The sequence below is a fragment of the Nestor notabilis genome, unplaced genomic scaffold (genome assembly GCF_000696875.1).
Source record: "Nestor notabilis isolate BGI_N333 unplaced genomic scaffold, ASM69687v1 scaffold1234, whole genome shotgun sequence".
NCBI classification, from domain to species: domain Eukaryota; kingdom Metazoa; phylum Chordata; class Aves; order Psittaciformes; family Psittacidae; genus Nestor; species Nestor notabilis.
This window is the reverse complement of record NW_009924003.1, coordinates 1-13,609: the sequence shown is the minus strand read 5'-3', so window position 1 is coordinate 13,609 and position 13,609 is coordinate 1. Positions and strand designations below refer to the sequence as shown.

At 39.8% G+C, this 13,609-nt stretch overlaps 1 protein-coding gene across 1 annotated transcript in view; it reads right to left on the bottom strand.

Moving 5' to 3' along the window:
- The window catches only part of HSPH1 (heat shock 105kDa/110kDa protein 1), a 24,269-nt gene extending 11,127 nt beyond the window's left edge, over window positions 1-13,142 (bottom strand). Inside the window, 7 exon segments of the mRNA XM_010012417.1 lie at window positions 1-135; window positions 1,058-1,302; window positions 1,788-1,921; window positions 4,887-4,986; window positions 5,880-6,002; window positions 7,736-7,876; window positions 13,092-13,142. The exon segment at window positions 1-135 is cut by the window's left edge and continues 1 nt beyond it. Of these exon segments, the coding sequence (XP_010010719.1) occupies window positions 1-135; window positions 1,058-1,302; window positions 1,788-1,921; window positions 4,887-4,986; window positions 5,880-6,002; window positions 7,736-7,762 (764 nt within the window). The 5' untranslated portion in view covers window positions 7,763-7,876; window positions 13,092-13,142.
- Window positions 13,143-13,609: the final 467 nt, after the last annotated feature.

Genomic DNA, 13,609 nt, shown 5'->3' with positions numbered 1-13,609 from the left:
GGAATGCGGGTTGCTCCTCCCACAATCTCTACAGCAGTTACATCTTCCACTTTCAGTTGTGTTTGTTCCATTAATGAAAGCAAAGGTATCTCTATCCTTTGCAGCAGGTCAGCACATAATTCTTCAAACTGTGACCTAAGGAAAGAATCAGAATCAACCAAAGAACGCCTGTTCCACCAAGATTTCCTGGTATTGTTTCCAAACCGATGCTGACCAGGCTTGTTAACTACACTGCAGAGAGACTTAAAGCTAAACTCCTATGAGTAGACTGAAGTGACAACCACGGACAAGGTCATACACGAACAGCCTCTTACAGATTTTCCTATGCTGCTATCAATGTAGTTATGCAAGACAAAGGTATTTTTTGGAAAGGTACTATATATTTGCCTCACAGCAGATATTACAGGTAAGAAATCAGAAAACACTGATACTTCCTTTACAATGAAAAACTGTTGCCTAAATACTGGAAGGGAAAAAAACCCACTCATTACCACCCTCTTGGCAGTAGTTACAGGACTAACAGTGACTACAAGTTGTCCCTGTGAGCGTGTGCAGTAGAGAGACAGACATACACACACACACACACACAGACTTCATTTACACTCAGACCATAATCAAGTCACCCTTCACTATTTCTATCCTCCATTTCTCTGCCAATATCCACAGTGCAGTAAGAATAGTAAAAAGGAACAAAGCTTCAATTTTTGTTATCTTAAGAGCACTATGGGATTTAGGTTACCTAAAATACGCAGGAGGCCTAAACATGCAGCCAACCCCCCGGGTCTGGTTTGCATGCACCTATCCATGGTTTTAAGAATATGTTAGTCTACAAAAAGAATCCAAGTTTCTTATGCATGCATTATTACACTGAAACATTGCTTGGGTAGCTGAGCATTACATTTCATGGCCTTACTTATTTTAGCATTACAAAAATGCCACAGCTATTCAGCACTTGTGCTTAATTAATTTTTTAGCACAGTAAGTTTCTTTCAAACATGGAAGGAAACACTTGTTTAAAGAAATATAGCCACCAAAGCTTGTCTTGTACAGAACTCACCTGTTCATTTTTCCAGATACATCAGTATCATTCATGAAACACTCAATATTTAGGGGAATGTCTGTGCTATTTGAACTCATTAGTTTCTTCAGCTTCTCACATTCCTGATACAGACGAAGAAGAGCTCGAACTTTTGCTTTTGGATCCAGTTTGTACTTTGATTTTATTTCTGCACAGAAGTGATCTACCAGCTTTCCATCAAAGTTTCTTCCACCTAGGAAAGGGTCAAATGCTGTGCCAAGCACCTGAAAGAACACAATTATTTAGTCTTATACTCAGTAAAAATCAAATGCAGTCTTCCAACCTCAGCAAGTCTCTGCTTCAAAAAAGGTTGGGGACAAATCAGCCTATCTCCCAGTGCACAGGCTTAAGCACTTCTATCAACCACAGCAGCCAAAAATTGCTCTTCACTTTTACAGTGGAAGTAAGACTAAGTAACTAGGTGACAATCCTAACCATCCAGTTTTAATCCATGCACACACTCATTTAGATAAAACTAAATTAGAGCAGTTATATTGTATATCTTACACTGGTGTATTGCAATGAATTTACAGCCTCTACTTTAAACCATCTTAATGAAATGAAGAATAGTGATAAAAATCTTCACCTTTTGACTTCTTACCACACCCCATGCATTAAATTATTTCAGAATTTTAAAACCAAGGCAGTTTTACAGGCTATTTTATTCTAATGTCTGATAGACTCTTTCATTTTCATTTAATCTTATTACCTTTAGTTTACTCTTGTTGAACGCACAGGCTGATACTTGAAATGCAGAATGTCCCATATCAACAAACACAACTATCCGTGGCTTCTCTTCAGCAGCTGGAAGGTCTTGTTTATAAATTCCATAATTTAGAGCCACTGCAAGAAAAATAGCATATTATCCATGCAATCTCTAGTGAGTCTCCAATTGCATGCCATCACATCCCTGTGAATATTAAGCTACAGGATCAAGAGCAGCAAGACAAATCCAGACAAGTACCTATGCAAGGTCTTACCTCCACAGAACCTTTATTCCATTAATAGATGTTTTAGAATCTGAGAAGCATAACATCCTTCCTCAGTCATGTATTCCTTCCTCAGTCATGTATATGCTCTCGAAGTGTTTAAGCATGCAAAAATAAGCCACAAACTTCGATCTGTTGATTGACTTTTTTTTTCTGCTTTGCATAGTAATTGAAACCTAAGCATCTTTACAACAAAACCCAAACTCAGTTTTGTATTTACAAGGAATACCTCCCAGGCATGAGGGTTTTATATAAGAATGGTAAAAATGGTCAGCAGAGGCTACAAAGGATAAGAACCGCAGCCTATACAGAATTAGCAGGGACACACAGTTCATGAAGCACATCAGAAGTGTAAAACAGAAGCCAGTGGGGCATGAAAACACAGGCTGATGAAGTCATAAGACAGAACGCAGCTTTGCAGCAGCATTCATTCTGGATGGATAGCAGTGTCAAAGCTAGGCAAGAAGCTGATGACATAACTGAAGATAAATAAAACCCTAGAGAGCCTTGGCTACATGGTTATGCAGGAAAGGCTGAGACTTCTGCGTGAGATAGAATGTGCAAGAATGTACATTTATGCGTGACTGAAAAAATCCCAAGGTAATAGCCAGGATACTAGACAGATTATCAGGCAAGAGAACTAGAGCATTAGACAAAATCATAAGGTGGGAATACATGCTCTGAAGAGCAATGTTTCACAGTCCACACTGACATTCTCTCACTTCAGGAGATGGGGACACCAACTCCCTCTCTCACATCAAAAGCACTAGTTCTAGACCATGTGGAACAAGGACAGACAAGTTTCACACTAATCAGAGACTTAGGATTTATGGATTCTGGTGTCTAACAAAGTCCCCCTGCAGTTGGTGCACTCATTCCTACCTGTGTGGATGCTTTGGGGTCTATAAAAACACAGTACCAGTGCACATTAATCCCTCCCACAAGCAGTCATTAAAAGGTGGGTAATTAAAACCAGAAACTATTTCACAAAATGTATCTGTTATATCCTTGAGATCTAGATTTGACCGAAATTATGTACTGGTCTGTTCTTTCAGATAACATTTTTATTTCTGAACAAACTGAATACACTGCCTTTGTTTCCAAGCTAAAAAATAAATTTAAGAACTTGGTAAGTCTCAGCAGAATTTGCCTTTCATTAAAAACAAACAACTACATTTTTTTATGCCCTACTGTACTTCAGGACCTCTTCCCCAGAGATATAATCAAAGATTCTTACATGTAAAATATCAGAAAAACTCAGCTGGCACTCACTAGCCTTGCAAGGTAAAGAAAAGAAAATCAGAAATGCTATATGCTACACAGTAAAGAAAGTCTGCTGGTGCTGCTAAGAAGAGGAAAGAGCTACCTGCTTTTGTGATGGTTTGATATGTTCTGACAAGCAGAAAGGAAGTGAAAATGCCTTTTTTTGCAAGCCCTAGGCCTTTAATCGGTTTGTATCATGAAAGGTCATCTCTGAATTGGGTGTGAAGGATTATTTTTGTTTCAATACAGAAAGAGGTTGGAAAGGTACTCTTTGGGGACTGCTAAGGTCATAAACACCTTCTCCCCCAGTGCTAAACTAACTTCTTTTTTCTTTATGGATACAGTTTCTTCATAAGCATTTTGAAAACAGAATTGAAAGGTTAAAAATAGAGGGCTGGATATTTTCTACTTCCTCCTCCCTCTCCACAATTACCTGAGAGATGTAAAAGCCTACAATTCAGAAGAATACAGGCACGTGGGACAAAGCGTACCTGCTGTGCGGTCCACACTCACCCAGCTCAAGAATTCATACTACACATGTTCTCTGTAACAATCTCTGCTATACAAACAAAAAATGAAGCTAAATGACAGAAACATTTATCTATGGCTTTTGCAATCATACTGTCAGATTTGCTCTTCATTAGGTGCAAATACAGTGTTCAATGCAGAGACCATAATACTGATGAAGCAACTATTTACTAGGAATCCTATATGTTACCATGTAGATACTCATCTGAAACTGATTCTGGAAAAACGTTTTAAGATACTACTCAATCAATGCATATTTAAGATTGCTTTACTCCTAAAAAAATATAATACAAAATTCAAAAGCATAATTCCAGCTGATGTGCACCAAACATGCTCACATGTGACATTCTTCTGAAGTAAACTTTTCCCTACTTATCTAGCTAATGTGGACAGTAGGAACAGAAAAGTAATTGTCTTCTGTTACAGATCTCTACTTCCCAAGCCTTGCACAATGAATCAAGTGCTAGTTATTATGTCATTTAAAAACCAAGGCACAAATGCTCTCTCACGAAATGCAAATAGAAAGATGCAGGTAAAAATGCTTTTTTTAAGAAAGACCAAATAAACTCTTGGTTCTGCCAATGTGATTTTAGAGTTCCAAACAGAGTAGCAAAGGAGATTAATTGCCTTTTGTGTGTGCGTGTGTTTTAAAACCACACCTATACTGACAGAAGCCTTGGAAATTCCTAAGTGTTGATGCTTAATCAAGGAGCTTCCTAAATCCCACAACTGTACATTACAAGGTTTCTTTCATGAAATCTGGACAGTAAAGTAAATGGACAAGAAGTCCAGACACACATGGTGACTCCTAAGTACTCAGTGAGATAACTATCACTGTATCTTCATTTCTTCTCCCCCATCACACAGAAAACATTAAATAAAAGACTGTAAACTAACAGAAAAGCAACAAGCTTTTAGAATGTTCATCTCATGTCTGATCTTTCAAGTCAGTCCTGTTTCTTAAAGTAGCTAAATGCACTCCCCATCACACCTTTCATTTGCAGAAACTGCTGTTTTACCCTACTCACCTGCTGTCATGTCATTCATTAATCTAAGACAATTTAATCCAACAATCTGAGCTGCATCTAGAAGGGACCTCCTTTCAGCATCTGTGAAAAATGATGGAACCTGAATAAAGAAAGAATGGGAAGTTATTTCCAGAAAATGAGACATCACAATGTTTATTTGAAAGTATTAATTTAAAAATTGTATTCAACTCTCCTCTTCAAGGAAGACACTTGATCACTGCAAGTCTTTTGACATACAACTACTGTACTCAATCAAGACTTCAAATATTCTACTCAATCAAGCTGAGATGGAATTAGACAAGAGGAATATGTTGTTGAAAATTTGCTACACATCTCTAGCACTGGCACTGGAAAGTGACCTCTCATATCCTCAGGGACAGAAACTACATATATTACAAGACACTTTCCAGGTATTAACTGGAGAACAGTCTCTTTTAATAACAGAACTAAATATTCCTAGATGCAACATGAGACAGTGTTATTCAAAGAATCATTGAGAATCCAGAGACAGACGTTATTTTATACTCAGGCTTTGCAATGGAATGACTGTTCTGTATCTGAGGTAATTTTCTGTGCAGTCATAAATTGAAAAACAAATTAACTTACTGAGAGGATGAACATAAGCAGGACAGAAATTAAGGTTTTCAGCTGCCAAAGGGCAAACTTCAATAAGCAGAGGTGTCTTTTATGAGTAATTAGTGTGCTTAGTCATGGAAACAAACTGCAGCAGAAGGGTATGTACCTGGATCCCAGAAATGTTTTGGGTCTGAAAGTTCAAACACCTCCCAGAGAATAAGTTAATGAAGTGGGTCAGTGTCTGGAATACAGAAGCGGCCCTGGGATTTCTTTAAGCCAAAAGCTCTAAAGCTAGTTAGGATTAATCCCTTTCTAAGTGCTTATGCAGCATTCTTTTTCACTCTACACGAATAGAAACAGAATGTGCTCAATAGCAGACGTTAAAAGACAAAGTTCTTGTGTGTTACAATTACTTACAGAAATAACACAGTCTGTTACTGGCTTTTTCAGGTTACTCTCTGCTGTCTCCTTTAATTTCGTCAATAACATAGCTGATATCTGTTCCACACTAAAAATATGCTCCTCCTCCATGTACATGACCTGGATAGAAGAAATAGGTAAAATAATTCCATTATTTGAACTGGAGGAAAAATTACTTATGTTTAATGTTGTTTGATACACTGCTAATACTCTAGCAACCATGACATGCTTAATTATTTCATTATAGAACTTCACTTTCCAATTTAATTTCCCAGTTGAGTGTCTAATAATTCCATGTTCAGGCTTACAGCATTAAGAACCGTATCAAGTCTACAGACAAAGGAAATGGCTAGGAAGTGATTCAAAAAGTGGCACAAGTCTAAGTTGTAACTAAAGCTAGACATGGTTACACAGCATTATGCCAAAGTAGTAAAAATAACTATCCATTTTCAAACTGCTGCCAACTGCAAAAAAGTCCAGAATTTCTTGCTATTTTCCTGACATGTTAATGCTTCTGCTCAAATACGTGAAGAATCTCTGAAAGGAAGAACTGCACCACAACAGTTCACCTACGCATGTAAAACAACTAAAAGCTTAAGGTGAAGCTCAGCAAAAAGGTCACTTGTTGCTCCCTTACCAAATTACTTGAACCACCATTTTAGTGTGTAATTGAATAAATAGCAATGATGAAGTGAAGGAATATGTCACAACTGATTCTTGAAAATAGCACTTGCCTTTTATTTACAACAATCCAACTCAGGGAGAAAAAAAACCCCAATCATTTCAGTTTTAATAGAAAAATTGTTCTCTAAATATCTTAGTATTACTGGATGTTACTTAAAACTTTTTACCAGTTAACTAGAAAAACACTAAGTTCTCCAAATAGCCAGAGAACAAAGAAAAACCAAGTAGCACTGTTTCCCAGTACTAGACTTTCTCATAGACTAAAAGACTACACACTGCAACTAAAAGAAAACATTAGTTTCTGTCTGCATTTACCTGTTAATTTCACAAGAGTATAGACAGCATAAGAAAAAGCATCTCCTCTTTTGTAAAGCTTGACTACCCTTCCAGTCAATGGAATAACTGTATCATCTCTTCTGTAATATATTTGTCACCTAGGCCTGATAGATACTGAAGTTTTGGGGCATCAGTTCAAGATATGGAGAAAGGCAGCAAACCAAATTCACAGCCCTAAATAGAGTCTTCATTAGTGAAACAGCACTGTCTGTTATGCCAGCAGGGCTTCATTATCAATATTTTTGTATACTTCTGTAAATGAATATGCTGTTATTTAACTGTACCTATTCCATGAAAAGCAAACTCCTTGAAATGTAAGCAATTTGTACCTGTAATGTGGTATAAACTGGTTTTGAACATCTGTTGCAAGTAACTTATATCAAGCAGTCCACTAAACACAGACATGTCACGCATTTACAGCAATTATTCTAAAGAAGAGTTCCTGCTACTTTACAAGGAATTTGTAACCATGTAATTAGATTGTTGCAATGCATTCCACACGAGAGTGACAGAAAGGTTAATAGTTTGAAGTAAAACCATACGACCTCATAATTATCTTAGCAGTGTTTTTTCTGGTATGTTTTGAGATGGATGTGCAATTTGCCAACAGGGAAGCTCACATTTCAGCAATTACTTGCAAATGAACCTTAATTTGATAGTTAACATCTGCTATTTCAAGATGAAGCTTTCTATTCAAACAAAAGCTCTTTAAGAGAAAGGCTAAAGAAAACCTCTAGGATAACTAAACGAAACCTGTATTTTCATGAGTAGGTGCTGAAGTGTAAACTTTTAAATTTAGCTATAAAAGCCCAAAACATATACTGCAAATTTACCTTTACTCCAACTCCACCATTCTTCATAGGAACCAAATCATAGCTCAACTTCTCTTTTTCCTTTTGAACAAAAGGATCATTAAATGCACGGCCATGGAATCTCTTGAAGTTAGAAACTGTGTTATGTGCATGAGTAATTTGCTGTAAAGAAAAACAGGAAATTTAGAAATCCACTGTTAATCAATCTGCAGCATCAGCCAAGTTTTAAACCAACTGCTTGCTCACTTGTCACATGTTTATGCAACACCTGTAATTACTATCTGGTTCTTTATATGAGTTCATTACTACAAAAGATTATACAAGTCACAGACACAGATTATTACAGACCATTATATATTAATGATTATAAGGATTATAGCAGCATCTCTAAAACCTTGGAGCAATCAGGCAAGCAGTAAGAGGATCTTTAGTATCCAGTACTACAGTCACCCAATTTAAAACCATAGAATTGTTAAGGTTGGAAAAGACTTTTATGGTCATTGAGTCCACTCGTTAACATAGCAATGCCAAGTCCACCAGTAAACTATGTCCCTAAGCACCACATCTACATGTCTTTTAAACACTGCCAGGGATGGCGATGCCACCACTGCCCTGGGCAGCCTGTTCCAGTGCTTGACAATCCTTTTAGTGAAGAATTTTTTACTAATATCCATCTAAACCTCCCCTGAAGCAACTTGAGGCCATTTCCTCTTGTCCCATCACTCATTACTTGGGAGAACAGACTGACACCCACCTCGATACAACCTCCTGTCAGGTAGAGAGCCAGAAGGTCCCTCTGAACCTTCTTTTCTCCAGGGAAACAACCCTCAGCTGCTCCTCACAGGACTTGTTCCCTAGACCCATCACCACCTTCGTTGCCCTTCTTTGGATACATTCCAGCACCTCACTGTCTGTCTTGTAGTGAGGGGCCCAAAACTAACACAGTATTCAAGGTACTGCCTCACCAGTGCCAAGTACAGGGGAACAATCACTTCCCTGGCCCTGCTCGCCACACATTGTTTTTGATACAGGCAAAGATGCTCTCGGCCTTCTTGGCTGCCGGCGCACTGCTGGCTCATGTTCAGCTCTGTCAGTCAGCACCCCCAGGTCCCTTTCTGCCAAGCAGCTTTCCAGCCATTCTTCTCCAAGCCTGTAGCATTGCACTGGGTTGTTGTGGCCCAAGTGCAGGACCGGGCACTCTGCCTTGTTGAACCTCACACAGCTGGCCTTGACTAATCAATCCAGCCTGTCCAGATCCCTCTGCAGAGCCTTCCTATCCTCTGGCAGATCAATAGTCCTGCTCAGCTTGGTGTCATCTGCAAATTCACTGAGGGGCACTCGATCCCCTTGTCCAGATTGTTAATAAAGACAAAACAGAACTGGCCCAAATACCGAGCTCTGGGGAACACCACTTTGACCAGATGCCAACTGGATTTAACTCCATTCCCCACCACTCTTCCGGCTTGGCCATCCAGACAGATTTTTACACAGCAAACACCCACCCCCACCCAAACCATGAGCAGACAGTTTCTCCAGGAGAATGCTGTGGGAAATGGTGTGAAAGGCTTTATGCTAAAGTTGAGGTAGAGAGCATCCACAGTCTTTCCCTCGTGCACCAAATGGGTCGCATCATAAAAAGAGATGAGATTTGCCAAGCAGGACCTACCTTTCATAAATGCATGCTAACTGGGCCTCATCAATTGGTTGTCCCATACATAACCTGTGATGGCATGATGGCACTCAAGATGATCTGCTCCATCACCTTCCCTGGCACTGAGGTCAGGCTGACAGGCCTGCAGTTCCCCAAATCCCCCTTCCAGCCGTTCTTGTAGATAGGCATAACATTTGCTACCTCCAGTCCACTGGGTCCTCCCCGGTTAGCCAGGACTGCTGATAAATGACGGAAAGTGGCTCAGTGAGCACTTCAGCCAGCTCCCTCAGGAGCCTTGGGTGGATCCCATCTGGCCCTAATACACTTGTGTGTGTCAAAGTGGTGTAGCAGGTCACTGACCACTTCCCTTTGGATTACGGGGACTTCATTCTGCTCCCTGTCTTCCAGCTCAGGGGCGGGTACCCAGAGAACAACTGGTATTACTATTAATAGTAATTATTACTGCCACACCACGCCCTGTTCACCCACTCTAGTCACTGGTGCACCCCAAGCTTTTTCCTTGGGGGAACAGGGGGACAGACACAGGGGACAGCAGGGCTTGGCCACTGTTGCTCCAGGAATGAGATGCCATCAGCTGCTCTAGCCTGAGCCACAGGCTGCTGGTGTCTCTCCTAGATGCCCAGAGGTCCCCCTAATTCAGGACCACCACCCACCAGAATGCTCTGCTGCCAACTGCACTGGCACCAGAGCTGCTCACCTCAGCAGCTGCATGACAGAATTTAGATAGAATTCAAACAGTTAAAGACAACAACCAGCTTCACAAGTAGTTGCAATGCTTGTAAACTGGCACTCCAAACCTCAGCCACCTCATCCCATTACTTAAATGGCAAACAACTGCTTTCACAGTCACTAAGTTCCTAGCTAAATCTCTCCATACATTTCAATATGTACTTTTTTCCCCCCGAACTACGTTTAAACCATGTCATTTCCCTGTTCATGTTCACCTACCAGCTACTCAAATTCTTGCTCCAAGTCTGAAGGATTCAGTGCACAAACATCCTCTTTTGGCAACAATGTCAGCTTAAAGTATATACTTAAAAGTATATCCACAGAACCAAATGGCCTGGAGAAGCATTCTTTATCAGGAACACAATGCAAAACAGAAATTAGACAACTAGCCTGGACCAAAAGAGATACTGCCAGTATCTCAGAGCAGAATGAATCCTATTCTATTGGAGAGAAGCTACAAAAGTGCATTGTTCTCTCCAGAATATATTTAGGCAGGCACCAAGAGAATGCATCATAACTCGAATTATGAGCACCCAGAGGAAAATTTCTAGCATTCACTACCCTCAAAGGAAAGCATCAGCTTCTTACTGCACACAAAATTTTCCATAATGGAATCAAAAAGCTTGAGCTACATCTGATATTAGAAAACTATGCGACTATGACAGTTCTCCAACAGAGAAGCTCCCTAACAAAGAAGCAAGCCATACCTGTACTATTCAACAGTACTTTTGGAAAGTTCTGTGTGTGCAGAGGAAGATGTTACACCCGACTTCCCTACTGGAAATCATCCTTGGTCTAATTGGCAAACAGTGCTAAGTAATTATTAGAGAGAGCACGCGTTAGTACAGGCCAAAAATCATGCCAGGAGCTATTCCAGTACTTTAATGCAATAGAGTATTTAGGTTCCTGTGTCCAAGATCATTTCCCGGCATGGATTCATCTATTTTTATAGCCATAACTTCAGAGTACTTCAATGCTATGTAATTCACAGCTGTACTGCTGAAGAACATAGAAACAAAACTTATTACCACGCAGCGGTCAGAGAAGCACAAACACTCTGGTAGCTTTTATAGCCTAATTTAGAATTAACCTCAGAGCCTTTTCTAAGTGAACAATCTTCAGATATTTTTAGATTAACTGTATGTCATTAGGTCTGTCGCATGTTTTGATGTCTTCCTGCCTATTCACAATTAAGCAAGCTGAGAATTATGGTCTATTAACTAACATACTGTTCTCAACCCAGACTTACCTAAAGGAAACAAATTCTCTGAAAATTCACCCCAACAGCAGCTTCTCAAGTGATAAAGCAAGAGAGCACCTCTGACTATTATGAGCTTTCTCACACAGTCACATTGTTGAAGTTACTAATCAAAACCTTTTTGTTTCGGGGAGGTGGTGTGTTGGGGTTTGGGGTTTTTTTTAACTCTTATTATTAGTTTTGCTTGTTTGCTGGGGTTTGTTAGGGGCATTTTTGCCTTTTTTTAATGAAGAAACTTATTCAAATGAAAGGGATCATTTTACTCCTTCTTTTAAGCAGCTTTTACACCCTAGGACACTGAAAATATAACTCACTTATCCATGTCAAGAAATGTCTACATTTACAAAAGAAACATTTACATCTAAAGTGTAAATTTACATCAGCCAAACTGGACCAATTACAGTGAGAGAAATAAAATGATAAAAGGCACCAGAACATTTAAGTATTATATTCCTTTCTTCTAGTAAAAATACTTGGTTTCAAGAGCTAGGACAACCAAGCATGGAAGAATCAATATAATAACATCTTATAAAGGTTAGTCTGAAGACAAATGAAGTCACAGGTGCTCATTGCTGCAAGTACATGATTTTAAATGCAATTCAGGAGACAGACTCTACTTCACTTTCATCTTCACATTTTCAACAGCATTTACTAGAATAATCTAACATTACTGGAACACACTCAGGAGCACATAGGATTCAGATCATTTGCTGTTTGAGTAACTCATTTCTGCACACTGATGAATCATACTAGTGTCCAACTTGAACCTGGAAGGAGCCAAATAAACAAAAGCAATGCTAAAATTAAATTTAATGAAAAAATATAGACACATGCATTGACTTTATTATTACTCCAAATGTTAACCTGTAACCAAATGGATGTGTGCTTGTGAAAACATAACCTGTTTGCATTGCCTCGGCTGATCAAAATTAAGAGGGGAGCTATTACAGTGTGGGGGGGAAAGTCTCTTTTAGTGCTCTCTCCATGGAAACCCACTGCAGTCCTTTTACTACAGATCTGCACAGGCCAGCGGGGGCTGCACGCTCGGCCTCCACCAGCAGCAGTTATGTAACAATCTACCACACAATACCTAATGGTTTATTTAGCCACTTAGCTATTCCAAGTCTTGTCAGAATTAAACTCCTTATAAGCTGAAAATACTACTTTAATAAAGAAAAGATTCAACCTTTCAGAGCATTTCAGTAAGAGGGGAAAAAAAAAACCCACCCACCACAAAAGGCAGAACTAAGGACTTGCACCTTCAAAACCACAGGCATTTACCTTCCAGTGAAATCAAAGGTAGTAAGGTACCCAAGTAGCTTTAAACAATCTGAGCCAAGACTCTCCCTTTGCATCTAATTTTAAGAACCTATACACAGCATTTAAAATGTTTTCCTTCAAGTGCAAGGAAAATCCTACACACAACCATTACAAAAAGAAACCTGACGACCTGAAGCTGTCAGAAAAGGAATGTGTTCAACTGGAAAATATTACCACACATGAAAGAGAGAGCAGTAATGGTCTAACAAAACCTTCCTGCATCTCTCTGATGGAAGCATGGCAGCATAGCGCAGCATTTCTCAAATAAAAGGCTTGACAAGGAGAATGAAGTTTTTTGTTTTAACTACAGCAAGCCAACTCTCTTTACACCCACTGGCACTTCAACAGTTTGCACTGGCCAACTCACTGTTGTGAACAAATGGCAGAAAACGACCTACCTGGTTTTTAGCCGAGACACCAATAGCTCTGTTTTTGGATCCGAACGAAACCACCGATCTGAAAAGAACAACAGGCTAATTAACTCAGTACTGACGATAAACGCGGCTGAGGGCTGTCATGGATACATCTTTTCAATTGCAAAGCCTTTCTGCTGAAGTGCCATTCTTCCAGCTTGTGCCAAAACGCTATGATTAGGATCTTATCCATCTTCAAGCCTTGGCTCGAATCCAAGGCTTCTCACAAAGATTTGTGCAAACAGTTAAACATGAAGATAACAATTAAGAGCTCGCACCCAGACTACGTCCTGCTCATAACTTCACAACCCACTTCTGCTTTGAGCCTGAGGCTTTTCCTACCCGACCTCAGACTGCAGAACTGCTCCGGGGCAGCTGGAGCCCTCACGAACACGGAGAGACAGAACCGCGCGTGTGCTGTCCCCGTGTCCCATTTACACCAGGCTGCCCCGGCAGGGATCCGCCTCGCAACCGCCGGCTTTGCCACACCACGATCGGATAAA